Genomic DNA, 13,972 nt, shown 5'->3' with positions numbered 1-13,972 from the left:
ATAACATATATATTATTTGCAAAGTCGGTGGTGATGTTCAGAGTGACCAATCTGAGTTTCAGAATGCAGAAACTATGAAGAGAGGTGTGGATGAATACACTGTGAATATTTTGTTTCACTGTGAAGAAATTTACGTTAACGCTATTTTTGTAACTTATTATGGGACATTCCGATCTTAATCATGCGTGGTTGTGGTATTTGGGTGCTTTACCATAAGTGCTATATATAGCCCATTTATGAAGATTGATAAAAATAATTTAGCTATTTTTAACCGATCAAAACTGTATAAATAGAGTAAAAATTTATTAAGAACATGTTGATTAAAAAGTAACAAAAGCGGTGTTGATCTTCAAAAAATAATATAATACGCAATCGGTATTAATCTTGATCACCTTCGGATCAAAGTTGGTAGCAGAGGGTAGTTTCTTCACAACGGAAGAATGGTAAAAAGAAGAAATCAGAAATTAACAAATCAAATGGAAGATCAACTAACCGTCCAAAATGAAGTGTCAGCATTAAACAGGAAGAAAACGATTTTAAACTCTTCGTTTACGCAAATTAAACATCAAATTATTCAGCTTCTTGGAGAAGACGATCCCACATGTAAAAACGAGTTACGCGATTTAACTCATCAATTAACAAAGACACAAAACGAAGTTCTCGAGGTGATGGTTGATTTATCAAACAAATACGAGTTTCTGGAGTCAAAAGAAAATTTAGAAAAACTCAATCAAGAAATTGAAAGAATAAATGGCGAATTCACGGAAGCGATGGAACATGTAAATAGATGGATATTGTGCAACGGAAGTGAAAGATCTAATTTTGGATTGATCGAAAACCTATGCTGACAATGGAAAAGCAGCAACGTGATCAATGGTCGAGTATTCGAAAATTAAAGGACGAAGAAAAAGATAATAGCGAATATGAATCAATCAAAACGACTCATAGCCTGCGTACAACAAATAATTTAGATGAAAAGACTGCAAAAATTGGACAGGATTTATGGAAACAACTAAAACGCGTTTCTATACCAATATTTAATGGCGATAAAAAGAGCTACGAAAATTGGAAAGCTTCATTCAACGCATGTATCGATCAAGCTCCAGCGACAGCTGAATATAAATTACTTCAGTTACGTCAATATTTATGTGGCGACGCATTAAAAGCAATTGAAGGACTTGGGCATTCATCGTTTGCCTATGAAGCTGCGAAAGAAAGACTTGAAAGAAAATATGGCGGAACGAGGAGAAAGGTCCTCATGTATTTGTATGAATTGAACAACTTCAAACCTATGAGGGAAAACCAACCAAGAGATTTGGAAAAATTCGCCGACTTGTTGGATGTGGCAGTAATAAACTTAAAAGAAGCTAATAGAACTGAAGAACTTGGTGACGGAACATTATACCACCAACTGCAAAAAAAGGTTCCAGAGATGATGTTAATAAGATATAAACGTTGGGTGCATGAATACAGATTAAACGAAAATGTTGAAACTCTAAAAAAGTTTATTGTTGAAGAAGCGGATTTTCAAATGGCAGCAACAGAGACTCTTCATGGCTTAAAAAAAGGCACTGGTAGCAAACCGTCTGAAGGAAATTCATACTTTACAAACAATGAACGAAAAAAGAAAACAAATTGGATAAAAAAATGTGCTGCTTGCAAAAACGATCATAAAACATGGGAGTGTCCAACATTTAAAAATCAAGTTGTTGAAGAAAGATGGGAAACAGCCAAGAAATGTAAACTCTGCTTCAGATGCTTAAACTCTAATCATTTGTCAAAGGAATGCAGGAATACAAGAATTTGTGGGATTGACGGCTTTACAGATACTCACAATCGCTTGCTTCACAAAAAGAAACGTCAAAATGAGAGAATTTCTGAAGAACCCAAGAACATGGTAATTGAAAACTCTCATATATCAAACATCCAACTACATTCAAAACACGTCATGAACTGTATATCGCTTCGAACGGTGCCGGTTATTCTTCGTAATGGAAATAAAAGAGTTGTAGTTAACGCATTGCTTGACGATGGAAGTACAAAAACGTATCTGAATTCTGATGTGGCGGCTGAGTTGTCACTGCAGGGTAAAACAGAAAAAGTAACTGTAAACATGATAAATGGAAAAGTTGATTCATTCGAAACGATGCCGGTGGAATTCCAGCTGGAATTATTGAATGGAAAAACAGTTATAACAGTGGAAGTCTTTACAGTAAATAATGTAACTGGAAACTTAAAAGCCGTTAATTGGAGAAAAATGTCAAATAATTGGAGACATCTGAGAGACATCGAGTTCCCAAATATTGGACCCAAACCAAAAATTGACATTCTAATTGGTGTGGACTATGCTGAGTTGCATCGTGCAATTAAGGAAGTAAGAGGAGAATTTAATGAACCAGCGGCCCGGCTAACACCGCTTGGATGGACATGCATTGGCGGCACTGGAGAATCCCTTCAAACACACTTTACGAAAATGATACCAAAAGCAAAGGAAATAGAAGATGCGAATGACACCATTAAAAAGTTATGGGCAATTGAAGGTGAGGAAGAGATGCAATTTAAAAAAATAATAACAAGCCCAGAAGGAACTACCGCCCTTAATATAGTAACAAGTTCGCTGAAAATAGAAAACGGAAGATATGAGCTAAAATTACCATGGAAAGAAAATAGACAGCTGGATGATAATTATATAATGGCGTTAAACAGACTACAAAACACGGTAAAACGTCTAATGAAAAACCAAAGTCTCGGAGATGAGTATAAAAAAATTATTAAACAGTATCTAGAAAAGGGATACTTGGAGAAAATTGATAAAAAGAATCTAGGAGATGGTTGGTACTTACCACATTTCCCCATTCTCCGTCCCGAGAAATCAACCACAAAAGTCAGAATAGTGTTCGATGGATCTGCAAAATACAATGGCAAATCCATTAACGACTTTATCTATCAAGGACCAAAACTTCAACAAGATCTTGTAACAGTTTTACTTCGATTTCGAAAATATCCAGTCGCTTTAGCTTGCGATATAGCAGAAATGTATTTACGAATCGGAATACATAAAGATGATCGAAGGTACCAACGAATTCTATGGAGATATTTGGATCCAACTGCTGAGCCTGATGTGTTTCAGTTTAATCGACTGGTTTTTGGGATCAACTCAGCGCTCAATTTGTAACACAAGAACACGCAAAAAAGTATGCACAAACATTTCCTTTAGCTTCTGAAGCTGTTCTTGAAGCAACTTACATGGACGATACAATAATTTCTGTAGTAGATGAAAAAGAAGGAATTCAATTGTACAAAGAACTCACGCTACTATGGAGTTCAGCCGGAATGTTTGCACGAAAATGGCTTTCAAACTCGGTCGAAGTTCTTAAAATAACACCCGAAAATGATCGGGCAGAACATATAAGCTTAGATTCTGGAGAATTACCTGCCATGAAAACGCTTGGAGTTGTCTGGGAAGCAAAACCTGATTTATTTACTTTTCATTCCGTCGCTACCGAAGAAAATGCGGTATATACAAAAAGATTTTTGTTAAAAAAAATGGCAACTTTGTTCGATCCATTGGGTTTTTTATCACCATACATCATTCGAATAAAAATAATTATGCAAGAGTTGTGGATTGACGGAATTGAGTGGGATGATCGAATTCCGGATAGGATTTTGAAAAATGTTGAACAATGGTTTCAAGAACTAAAAGATCTTTCTATGATAAACATTCCTAGATGTTTACAAAGAACTTCGACAGTTGTAAACCGATCCATACACGTTTTTACGGATGCGTCTTGTAAAGCATACGGTGCTGTTGCTTATCAACAATGTTTGTATGACACAGGAGAAGTGACCTGTGTAGTCATAATGTCAAAGGCCCGAGTAAGTCCATTGCAGTCTATCAGTATACCAAGACTGGAGTTACTTGGAGCTGTTCTCGGTTTACGACTTGCAGAGAAGATTGTTAAGGCCTTGAAGCTTGAAATTAAAGACGTAACTATATGGTGTGATAGTCTTAACGTTTTATGGTGGATAAGGAATCACAGTCGAAAGTTGAAACCATTTGTTGCTAATCGTGTCGGACTCATTCAATCAAAGACTGAACTAAAACAATGGAGGTACATACCTACAAAAACTAATATAGCCGACTTATTATCTCGAGGAACATCGGTGAATGAGTTAAAAAACAATAATGTATGGTGGCATGGACCAAGTTTTCTGAATTCTTTAGAGGAAAAATGGCCTCAGAATCACGTTGAAATCACACAAGAAGCTTCAATTGAAGTAAAGAAAAACGCTGTGTTAATGAATTTCGCATTATCTTCCGAAGTAGTAAATCAATTGCTTGATATAAACCAATTCTCATGTTGGAAAAGACTTGTCAGAGTTAACGGATGGATGTATCAATTTATAAAGAACTGTCGATGTAAAATTGATTTGCGTATGATAGGTGATATAACAGCTGATGAATATCATGAAAGCGAAAAGGAAATTATTGTTAAAGCTCAACAGGAAAGCTTCAAAGAAGAATATAACAACCTTAAAAAAGGAAAAACAATATCAGTATCAAGCAAAATTATATCTTTAAATCCACAAATTGATGAAGATGGCTTATTACGCTCTTGTAGTCGATTACAAAATGCTTACTACTTGCCTTACGATGTTAAGCATCCAATCATTTTGCCGAGAGGTCATGCGGTTACAAAATTGATTGTTAAACATTACCATGAAGAAGGAAATCATGTAATGGGAACAAATCAGTTACTCACAAAATTATCAGAACGATATTGGATTATACGAGGACGAGAAGAAATCCGCGATGCAGAAGCAAAATGCAACAAATGTAGAAGAAGAAAATGTAAACCTGCTCATCAGCTTATGGCTCCTCTGCCAGCAATTCGCTTTAAGGAACCACTACGTGCGTTTGCCCGAATTGGCATTGATTTTGCTGGGCCATTTCTAACGATGCAAGGTAGAGGGAGGACACGACAAAAAAGATACTTATGCTTGTTTACCTGCTTACTATCACGAGCAGTACACCTCGAGATAGCTTATAATTTAGATACAAATTCATTCCTCAATGCCTTTTTTCGAATGGTGAATAGAAGAGGATTACCACTGGAAGTTTTGACGGACAATGGAACAAATTTTGTTGGTGGATCTCGTGAACTAAAAGAACTTGTCAATAGCTTAGATAAGAATAAAATTACCAACTCTACAGCTGATAAAGGAATCAAGTGGTACTTTAACGCTCCACTAGGACCTCATCTTGGTGGTGTGTTCGAAATAATGATCAAGGCTGCAAAACGTGCAGTATCTGGAATACTTGAAAAGGCCGATATTACTGATGAAGAACTCCATACGGCCTTTACAGGTGCTGAGAGTTTATTGAACTCCCGCCCATTAACGTATCAGAGTGCTGATATAAAAGATGATGTTCCATTGACTCCTAATCATTTTTTAACTGGACAAGTGGGAGGGCAATTCGCTCCCGACTCAAGTCAATCAAAAAATTATCATCCTAAAACACGTTGGCGTCGAGTACAAGAATTATTACGTCACTTTTGGAAAAGATGGTTGCGAGAATGGCTTCCCTCTTTATCAAAGCGGTATAAATGGAATCAAGAAAGCCGAAGAATGAAAATAGATGATATTGTATTAGTCATTTCTCCGGATACAGCCAGAGGACATTGGCCGCTCGGTAGATTTACAGAAGTATTTGAAGGAAAAGATGGACGTGTAAGAGTTGTAAAAGTTAAAATTGGCGAAAAAGATTTTATACGACCAATTACAAGATTGTGTCTTCTTGAGTTCGATAATTGAAAAGGTTTGATAGACTGGAGTCTATCAAAGAGGGGAAGAATGATCGGAAGAAATTTACGTTAACGCTATTTTTGTAACTTAGCTTATTATGGGACATTCCGATCTTAATCATGCGTGGTTGTGGTATTTGGGTGCTTTACCATAAGTGCTATATATAGCCCATTTATGAAGATTGATAAAAATAATTTAGCTATTTTTAACCGATCAAAACTGTATAAAAAGAGTAAAAATTTATTAAGAACATGTTGATTAAAAAGTTACAAAAATGGTGTTGATCTTCAAAAAATAATATAATACGCAATCGGTATTAATCTTGATCACCTTCGGATCAGTACTGCTGGAGAGTCGAAGTTGAAAAAAGATGCTAAGGAAAAATTGTAATTTAAATAGTCTAGATGCAACCCATCATCTTATGTTTTGTTTTTCCAAAAAGACTGGTAGTTTTATTCATGAGAAGTTTGAACATTTACAAAATAAAATTTTGTCTTTAGAGAATATTAAGTTTACACTTCATGACAATACTTTTGTTATAAATTCAAGTTTGTCAACTATTTATACCACAATGAATGATGGTAAAACACTTAATGCTGTGGTATCAAAAATGCTTTAAAAAATATTGCATCTCAGTGCTGTCATGTATGTCAAGCAAGTCCTAAGGAGTTTAATTTGGAAACCATTTGGAATAAAGATAAAAATGCAGACAAAAATATATTGAAACTTGGAATATATTGAAATCTTCAATTGTGGATATTCAGCATGGAGTTAGTTTTTTTTAAATACTGCTTGCAAACTTCCAGCAGTGAAACAAGGAAGAAAAATAGCAGCAAAAAATGGCCAAGAATTTATTGAAAACAAAAAAAAAACTCCAGCACTTATTCAAAATACAATTAAAAATAAGGGTATCTTTTGTCAGGAAGGGAAGTGTTACATCAACACTGGAAATGTTGCATAAAATTTCTTTAATAATCCATCTGTGACTGGAAGAATTTTAAATTTGAATACCACTATGATCAAACTATTTAGGGACTTGCTCATTGATATGAATAGTACAACCGCAAGAGTGAAAATTTTCAAGCAGAAATCTAAATGTCTGTTTGATCTCATTTCTGATGATCAGCTTTTAAAAACCATTCCAATGTCACAGTCTTTGCATAGAATGGTAGTTCATGGTGTTTCTTTTATTAAATATTTTAAGTGTTCAATAGGTTCTTTGTCTGAGAGTGCCATTGAAGCCAGGAACAAGGCCAACAAAACTGCACAAGTAGGTCATGCATGTTTAACTTCTTTTGCTGAAAATACTAGGGATACAGCTAATTATTTATTTATGACATCTGACATGTACCTATACTGTAAGAAGAACAAAATGCAAGAGGTATAAAGCTATACTGCAAGAAGATTAAGCTGATAACGGTTCTTAAGGTAAATATTGGAGAAAGCTATGTGTATCTTTAAATTTAAATATTTAATGTTATTGTTTAATTTTATTAATGATACATTTTAGGTGCTGGTGTTAGCTAATCTAATATTTCTGAAATCTTTCACATAATCAACACAGTATGTTTTTTTATGCTCGAAAAAAAACAAAAAACAATTAATTGTTAGAAAAGTTGAATCATAAGAATCCCAAACTTTTATATTTGAGGAAAAATTGCATCAATTGGCCTCAAATTGACTCAATTTTGCCATATTTTTGTTTTCCTCTTTTGTGTTTAAAGTCCTTCCCCTTTTGTGTTTAAAGTCCTATTTCTACTTAGTGATGCATAGTGCAATTCTTAAAGGCTTGTTGTAAATATTAAATGTTGCTCCACATAAGGATTGCTGAGACATGTTTAGAATGAAAATTTTAATTATATTTCAATTATATACATTTATTACAGTGAATACAGTTTTTTCTTGGATGTATAATTATTAGGATTAGAATTTGATAAATAATTTCTATAATAAATAGTGTTTATCTTAAACTATACTATTTATTACAATAACAAAACTTTTTAAAATTTTAATGTTTGTTGTTAAATAATTTTAGGAAGTCAAAGAGTAATGGTTTGCATTAAGAAAAGAAATCAAGGAAGCATCATTAAACCATGCAGCTATAATTGATAAGCAACTTTTAAAAAATGGCTATTCTCATAGCCACATTTTTAAAAACCTATTTTAGCATCAGAACCTTTATTCTGCATTTGAGGGGAATGGAACCTCTGGAGTATTTATTTTACTTTTATTTATAATAAAATACTTATGTTAATTCCTTTTTTAGTTAATATGAAAATATAAGTTGGAGACTAAAAATGCCTGTAAACCCCTAAAAAAGATAAAATGATATATCAGACTTAGAGTTTCAAATATCAAAAACTATCGGTTTTATATCTTTTTAATCAAAAATCGAATTAGTCCGGATAAACCAACTAAAAAACCGGAATGAAACCGGTTTTAAAAAAGACCGGACTTTTTTTTATAAATATATGTATAAACAAACAATATCTCATAATTGATGCTTTGTTAAAAAAAATACTTCAAAATGTTAAACAGTTCTCTAGTTATAAAGCTATTTCCTTTTTTTCTATCAGCGCTACGCATAGTGCCACGGCCCAGAAAATATTCAAAATAATTAAGGTTATGGCGATTCGCCGGAATTCTGGCCCAGTGTCGTAGGCTGTCTGGGTTAGCTATGTTTTTATATTAAACAGTTTGAATAACATTCCCAGACAGCCTACGACACTGGGCCAGAATTCCGGCGAACCATCGCACGCCGTGACGACTAGATTAGTAACGGGCCAGTACTGGCCCGAGTCTGGCATGCTTCTGGCGAGTTGTCGTACGCCATTGCGATGGCATTTGTTATTGGGCCAACACTGGCCCGATTGTGGCGGCTACAGAGTTTTGGCCGAATGTCGTTTTGCCATAACCGCCATTATTTTGAATATTTTCTGCGTCATCCATTATGATTTTATAGACGCGAAGACAAATGCTTACAAGATATATTTCGCAAATTTCTTGCTTTTGCTGTTGTTTTTTTATTATGTTATTATTACAAAACGTATTGTAATAATAATAGCAAATGTACGTTTGCTATTAAAAAAAATGTTGCTTTTTTTTTAAAACGTATAATTATGTTGTAATTAGAATTGCAATTGCTACATCCTAACTCTTGCAGTAGTAAATACTACTGTAAAAAGTTTAGATGTCGTATGATGTAAATAATGTAAATTTCACTTATGTTAGCACACATCATTACAGTTATTTTGTATAAAGGTTAGCTATGTTTTTATATTAAACAGTTTGAATAATATTCATGCAAGATATTGATTTAACAATAAAACAGAAATAGTTAAAGAAAAGGCTATTTAAAGGTTAGAAGATAAAGTTTTAATCACAATAACTGTAAGATAATGAAGTTTTTTAATTAACACCTTTTTATATTATTTATATATATGTTTGTGTGTGAATATATATATATATATATATATATATATATATATATATATATATATATATATATTTTAAATGACGACATCTTGTATGAGAGTTGAATAAATTTAATATATGAACTTCAATAAATACGAATTCTCTTAATACTAATTTTTTATTTTATCTAATAAATTTTCGCTAGATTATTGATACTAGCAAAAATTTATTAGATAAAATAAAAAATTATACTAGATATTAATGGTAATGTCACTTTGTGACATTAATGTTTGTTTGTAATTTAATTTAATAAATAATTTGTAATTAAAGCTGAAGATGCTAGTATCAATAATCTAGCGAAAATTTCTTAGATAAAATAAAAAATTAGTATTGAGAGAATTCATATTTATTGAAGTTCATATATTAATATATATATATATATATATATATATATATATATATATATATATATATATATATATATATATATATATATATATATATATATATATATATACATACATACATACATAAAGATGATAACAAAATAATGGCATAACAACAACAAAGAAAAGATAATAACAATATATATATATTGTTATTATGTTTATTTTTGTTGTTGTTTTTGCTGTTATTAATTTATCTTTGTTTTTATTATTATATGCTCCTTTATTATTACTTGTCATTAAAATAATCTTATTTAATTTAAGTTAGTTTTAAACTCATTTTAAGTGACCTTGGTTGTAATCTATTGTCATTTACATTATAATCATGAAAGGACTTTGTCAATTGTTACTTTTCTCATTTTAGCAATTCAATATAAGAGTGAACCATCCAAATTAAATCTTTATATATTTTTCCATCTTAACTTCGGGATAATGTATTGTTCTGTTACATATATAGTTAGAGTTATTTTAAAAAGCTTGAAACAAATATTTAATGAAGATATCAGTTGTGAAATATTTAATCTAAAAAACTCATTTGGTGAGATAACTGTTACCCCCTCATACATATCTAGAAAAGACAATTTTCCTGCTATAAGTGAAAAAGTTGTAGATAATAATGATTCAGTTTTTGGAACTGTTGTTAATATATTTTCAGATAACAATGTTAATGTTGAAACTGAACTTGGTCATATTTAAATTTTAGTTATAATAATGATGATGAAATATTCTCATCAGATTTGACTACCCTATTAGCTGATTGGGCTGTTCAGTTTAGTGTTAATCTGACTGCTTTGTCATCTTTAATGTGTATTCTCTGTCTGTTTCATCCTGATTTGCCTATTTAAAAAACTCAACACAATTTTATAGTTGCATATCAAGCAGGTGGTGATTATTTTTGGTGGTGGTGTTTAGAAGTAGCAAAATATCATTTTGGCCAGTTTTGTGTCTTTTGCAAGGTTTTAATTTTAAAAAACCTGTGTGATTCAAGTCTGTTAATCACATTTAGTATCACACTTAGATAAAGTTAAACACATTGCAATTTTAGATGACAGAATTCTCAAGTGTGTATTCAACAAGTTGATGATAGTTTTGTTGTTTCACCCTTACTTCACTTGTTATAATTTAATTTGTTGAAATCTGTACTAAGTCTATTTTCTTACATTATTACTGACAAAATCAATATGCTTATTTCATACATAGTTTTATATGAGGTAGTAATTGAAATATTTAACTTATTTAGGTTAATTTTACTTGTGTCTTAAGTAATTTTCTTTCTTATGATAACAGTTTTATAACAACATTGTCTATATTTATGCATTCAATAGCTGCTGAATGGAGAAATTACATTTGGTAAATGTAATTGGCATAGAAATGATTCCCATAAGTGTTTAATGAATTGTTTTTGATTTCATATTTTATTTGCATTAGATTTTTGAGATACTTTGGTATTTTTAGTATATATATGTACACTACAATGTAGTCATGAATTTAAGTTAAAGGTTGTAATTTATAACTTTTAAGGTTGTAATTTATTGATACTTGTATTATATTCATTAAATTTTTTTGTCAATGGTCACTCTCCTCATTTTTGGAATGCACTATAACTATATGTGTATATATATGTATGTATATGCAATAAAATGCACATTAACCTATTGTTAAAATAAGCAGTTTCATTAATTTTTTCTTCTTAATTTTAGTTTTCAGGGTCTTCAATGACATTCAATCGATGTTCATCTGTCAGACGGATTCTTGCCAAAGTGAGTGAAGGAACACTTCATTGCACTGGTTAGTAGTAATATGCTTAGAATTTATACTTTCAGTTATTTTAAGTTATTTTTGTAAATGTTTATTTTTATTTTACTAGAATTTTAAGAATGAATTTTCTAAGAGATCCTGATTTTTACAGCTGTTAAAAAAGAGCTGGTTATTTCAGTGGAAAACTTGAAGAAGAAAAAGATTTTATTGGGTAAGAAGAAATCTTTATTTTTATTTAATATATATTTATTTGTATGTGTTCAATTGTTATATTTATAATTTTGTCAAGTTAAAGTTTGTATTTAGGTGCTGTAAAACTAAATCATTTAAACTCGGGAGCATCAAGCCAAGAGTATTTTCAGCTTTCAGGAAATCGAAATGGTGGACGAAAGGCTTGAGAAGAACGAAAAAACCCGTTTGATAAATAGCACTATTTCAAACTATCAATAATATCTGTACTATTTAAAATTATTTTTGTCAATTTGAACTGGAATAAATATCAAAAAATATTTACTTTTGTATTTGCTTTTTGTGCGATATCACATTAGAAATGGCTAATAATAGTGTGTTAGTGAATGTATATTGGTTAAAAGTAACGGGTCAGTGCTGGCATACGATCACGGACGAATGCTGGAAAATGATCCCGGGCCAGTGCTGGCTAGCGATGCTAGGCCATTGGCCGTTTTGACATTGGGCCGTGATCAGTTGCCGGCATCGCGCAGCTGTGGCAAGCGGAACTGGGCCAGCATTGGGCCTCTAACGGGAGGCTGTCTGGGTAGTTTCGATTTTATTTCAAACAAAGAGGATGAAGAACTGGTAAACAGAAACAGAATTCGGAAGAGTCTTCGTCCTTACAGGTAATGATGATGATGATGATGATGATGATGATGATGATGATGATGATGATGATGATGATGATGATGATGATGATGATGATTTATATAATTTATATAAATAGGATACAAATATCCATCAAGAATTATCAAGTGAAATTGGTGGAACTGCTTCAGGTGAAACCAATCATTTGTCTTCATCCAACTCTGTGGTAATATCTACCTTTACATATGTATTGGTATATATATACATATACATATGAATATATATGAATATATATGCATATTAATCTATTGTTAAAATAAACAGTTTCATTTTTTTTTCCTCTTCATAATTTTAGTTTTCAGAGTCTTTAATGACATCCAAAGGATGTTCCTCTGTCAGACGAATTCTTGCCAAAGTGAGTGAAGGAACACTTCAATGCACTGGTTAGTAGTATGCTTAGAATTTACAATTTCAGTTATTTTAGGTAATTTTTGTAATTAATGTTTATTTTTAATTTACTAGAAATTAAAAAATAAAATTTCTAAGAGATCTTATTTTTACAGCTGTTGAAAAAGAGTTGCTTATTTCAGTGGAAAATTTAAATAAAAAGATAGATCATAATAATGCTCTGATTACTCAACTTATCAGCATGTTAAAACAGAACAGTGAATCAGTTCTGCTTGATCAACCTTTTAAGATTCTAGTTAACGATGAGGGCAGCTTACATAAGTTAAATGAAGATGTTGGTTCAGATAAAAATGTTTGATTGCACTGGTAATGTGAACCATATATAAAGGCTGTTGTTTTCTTATTTCTTTCTACAAAGCATTTTAATAGAACTTTACTATCAATACAGTTAACTTTACTATCAATAAAGTTATCTACAACTTTTATATGAAATTTTGAAATAAATAAATGGTTATATATAATGTGTACATAAATTTTAGAGCAGAAAATTGGCATCGCATGGTGGCTCTACAGTTAAGGGGATTGTTTGGAATATGATTCCAATGGTGATAGGTTGCAGTATAGAGAAGACCATTAATTGGTCTGGAGCAAACAAAAAGCTTGCTTTGAAAGAAATGCCATTAAAAAAAGTTTTATTGGGTAAGAAAAAATATTTATCTCTATTTATAACATCTATATAGCATAGATTGTATATATATATATATATATATATATATATATATATATATATATATATATATATATATATATATATACACACACACACACACACATTTCCTTACATACATACATTAAAATCAATTTTGCATCTAAATGCTGTAAAAATAAATCCTTTAACCTCAGGAGCATCAAGCGAAGAGGTTGAGCGATGGCTGAAAATATATTTTCAGCTTTCAGGAGATCGATATGGTGGACGAAAAGCTCGGCAAGAACAAAAAAAACTCCCTTAATAAATAGCACTGTTTAAAACTATCATTATCTGTACTATTTTAAATATTTTTTGTCAATTTGAATTGGAATAAATTTCAAAAAATTTTACTTTTGTATTTGCTTTTTGTGCGATATCACATTAGAAATGGCTAATAATAGTGCGTTAGTGAATGTATATTGGTTAAAAGTAACGGGTCAGTGCTGGCATACGATCACGGACGAATGCTGGAAAATGATCCCGGGCCAGTGCTGGCTAGCGATGCTAGGCCATTGGCCGTTTTGACATTGGGCCGTGATCAGTTGCCGGCATCGCGCAGCTGTGGCAAGCG

At 31.7% G+C, this 13,972-nt stretch overlaps 2 protein-coding genes across 2 annotated transcripts; both read left to right on the top strand.

The window, feature by feature from the left end:
* Nucleotides 1-178: 178 nt before the first annotated feature.
* On the top strand, nucleotides 179-7,181 carry LOC145183685 (uncharacterized). The gene is made up of 2 exons (XM_090078908.1): nucleotides 179-2,726; nucleotides 4,280-7,181. Exons 1-2 carry the CDS (start codon nucleotides 842-844, stop codon nucleotides 5,815-5,817), a joined length of 3,423 nt encoding a protein of 1,140 aa, XP_089935034.1. The 5' UTR covers nucleotides 179-841; the 3' UTR covers nucleotides 5,818-7,181.
* A 7-nt stretch (nucleotides 7,182-7,188) lies between these two features.
* LOC149891993 (uncharacterized) lies at nucleotides 7,189-13,767 on the top strand. Its single transcript, XM_090078909.1, is given in 9 exon segments — nucleotides 7,189-7,324; nucleotides 10,175-11,456; nucleotides 11,536-11,637; nucleotides 11,733-12,283; nucleotides 12,385-12,436; nucleotides 12,601-12,688; nucleotides 12,809-13,047; nucleotides 13,193-13,352; nucleotides 13,527-13,767. Coding segments are annotated over 6 exon segments (906 nt in total). The 5' UTR covers nucleotides 7,189-7,324; nucleotides 10,175-11,456; nucleotides 11,536-11,637; nucleotides 11,733-12,053; the 3' UTR covers nucleotides 13,664-13,767.
* The last annotated feature ends 205 nt before the right edge of the window (nucleotides 13,768-13,972 follow it).

The sequence above is a fragment of the Hydra viridissima genome, unplaced genomic scaffold (genome assembly GCF_058129835.1).
Source record: "Hydra viridissima isolate aposymbiotic clone 2 unplaced genomic scaffold, HvirCarnegie_v1 scaffold_2, whole genome shotgun sequence".
NCBI lineage: Eukaryota > Metazoa > Cnidaria > Hydrozoa > Anthoathecata > Hydridae > Hydra > Hydra viridissima.
This window is presented reverse-complemented; position numbering and strand designations above follow the sequence as displayed.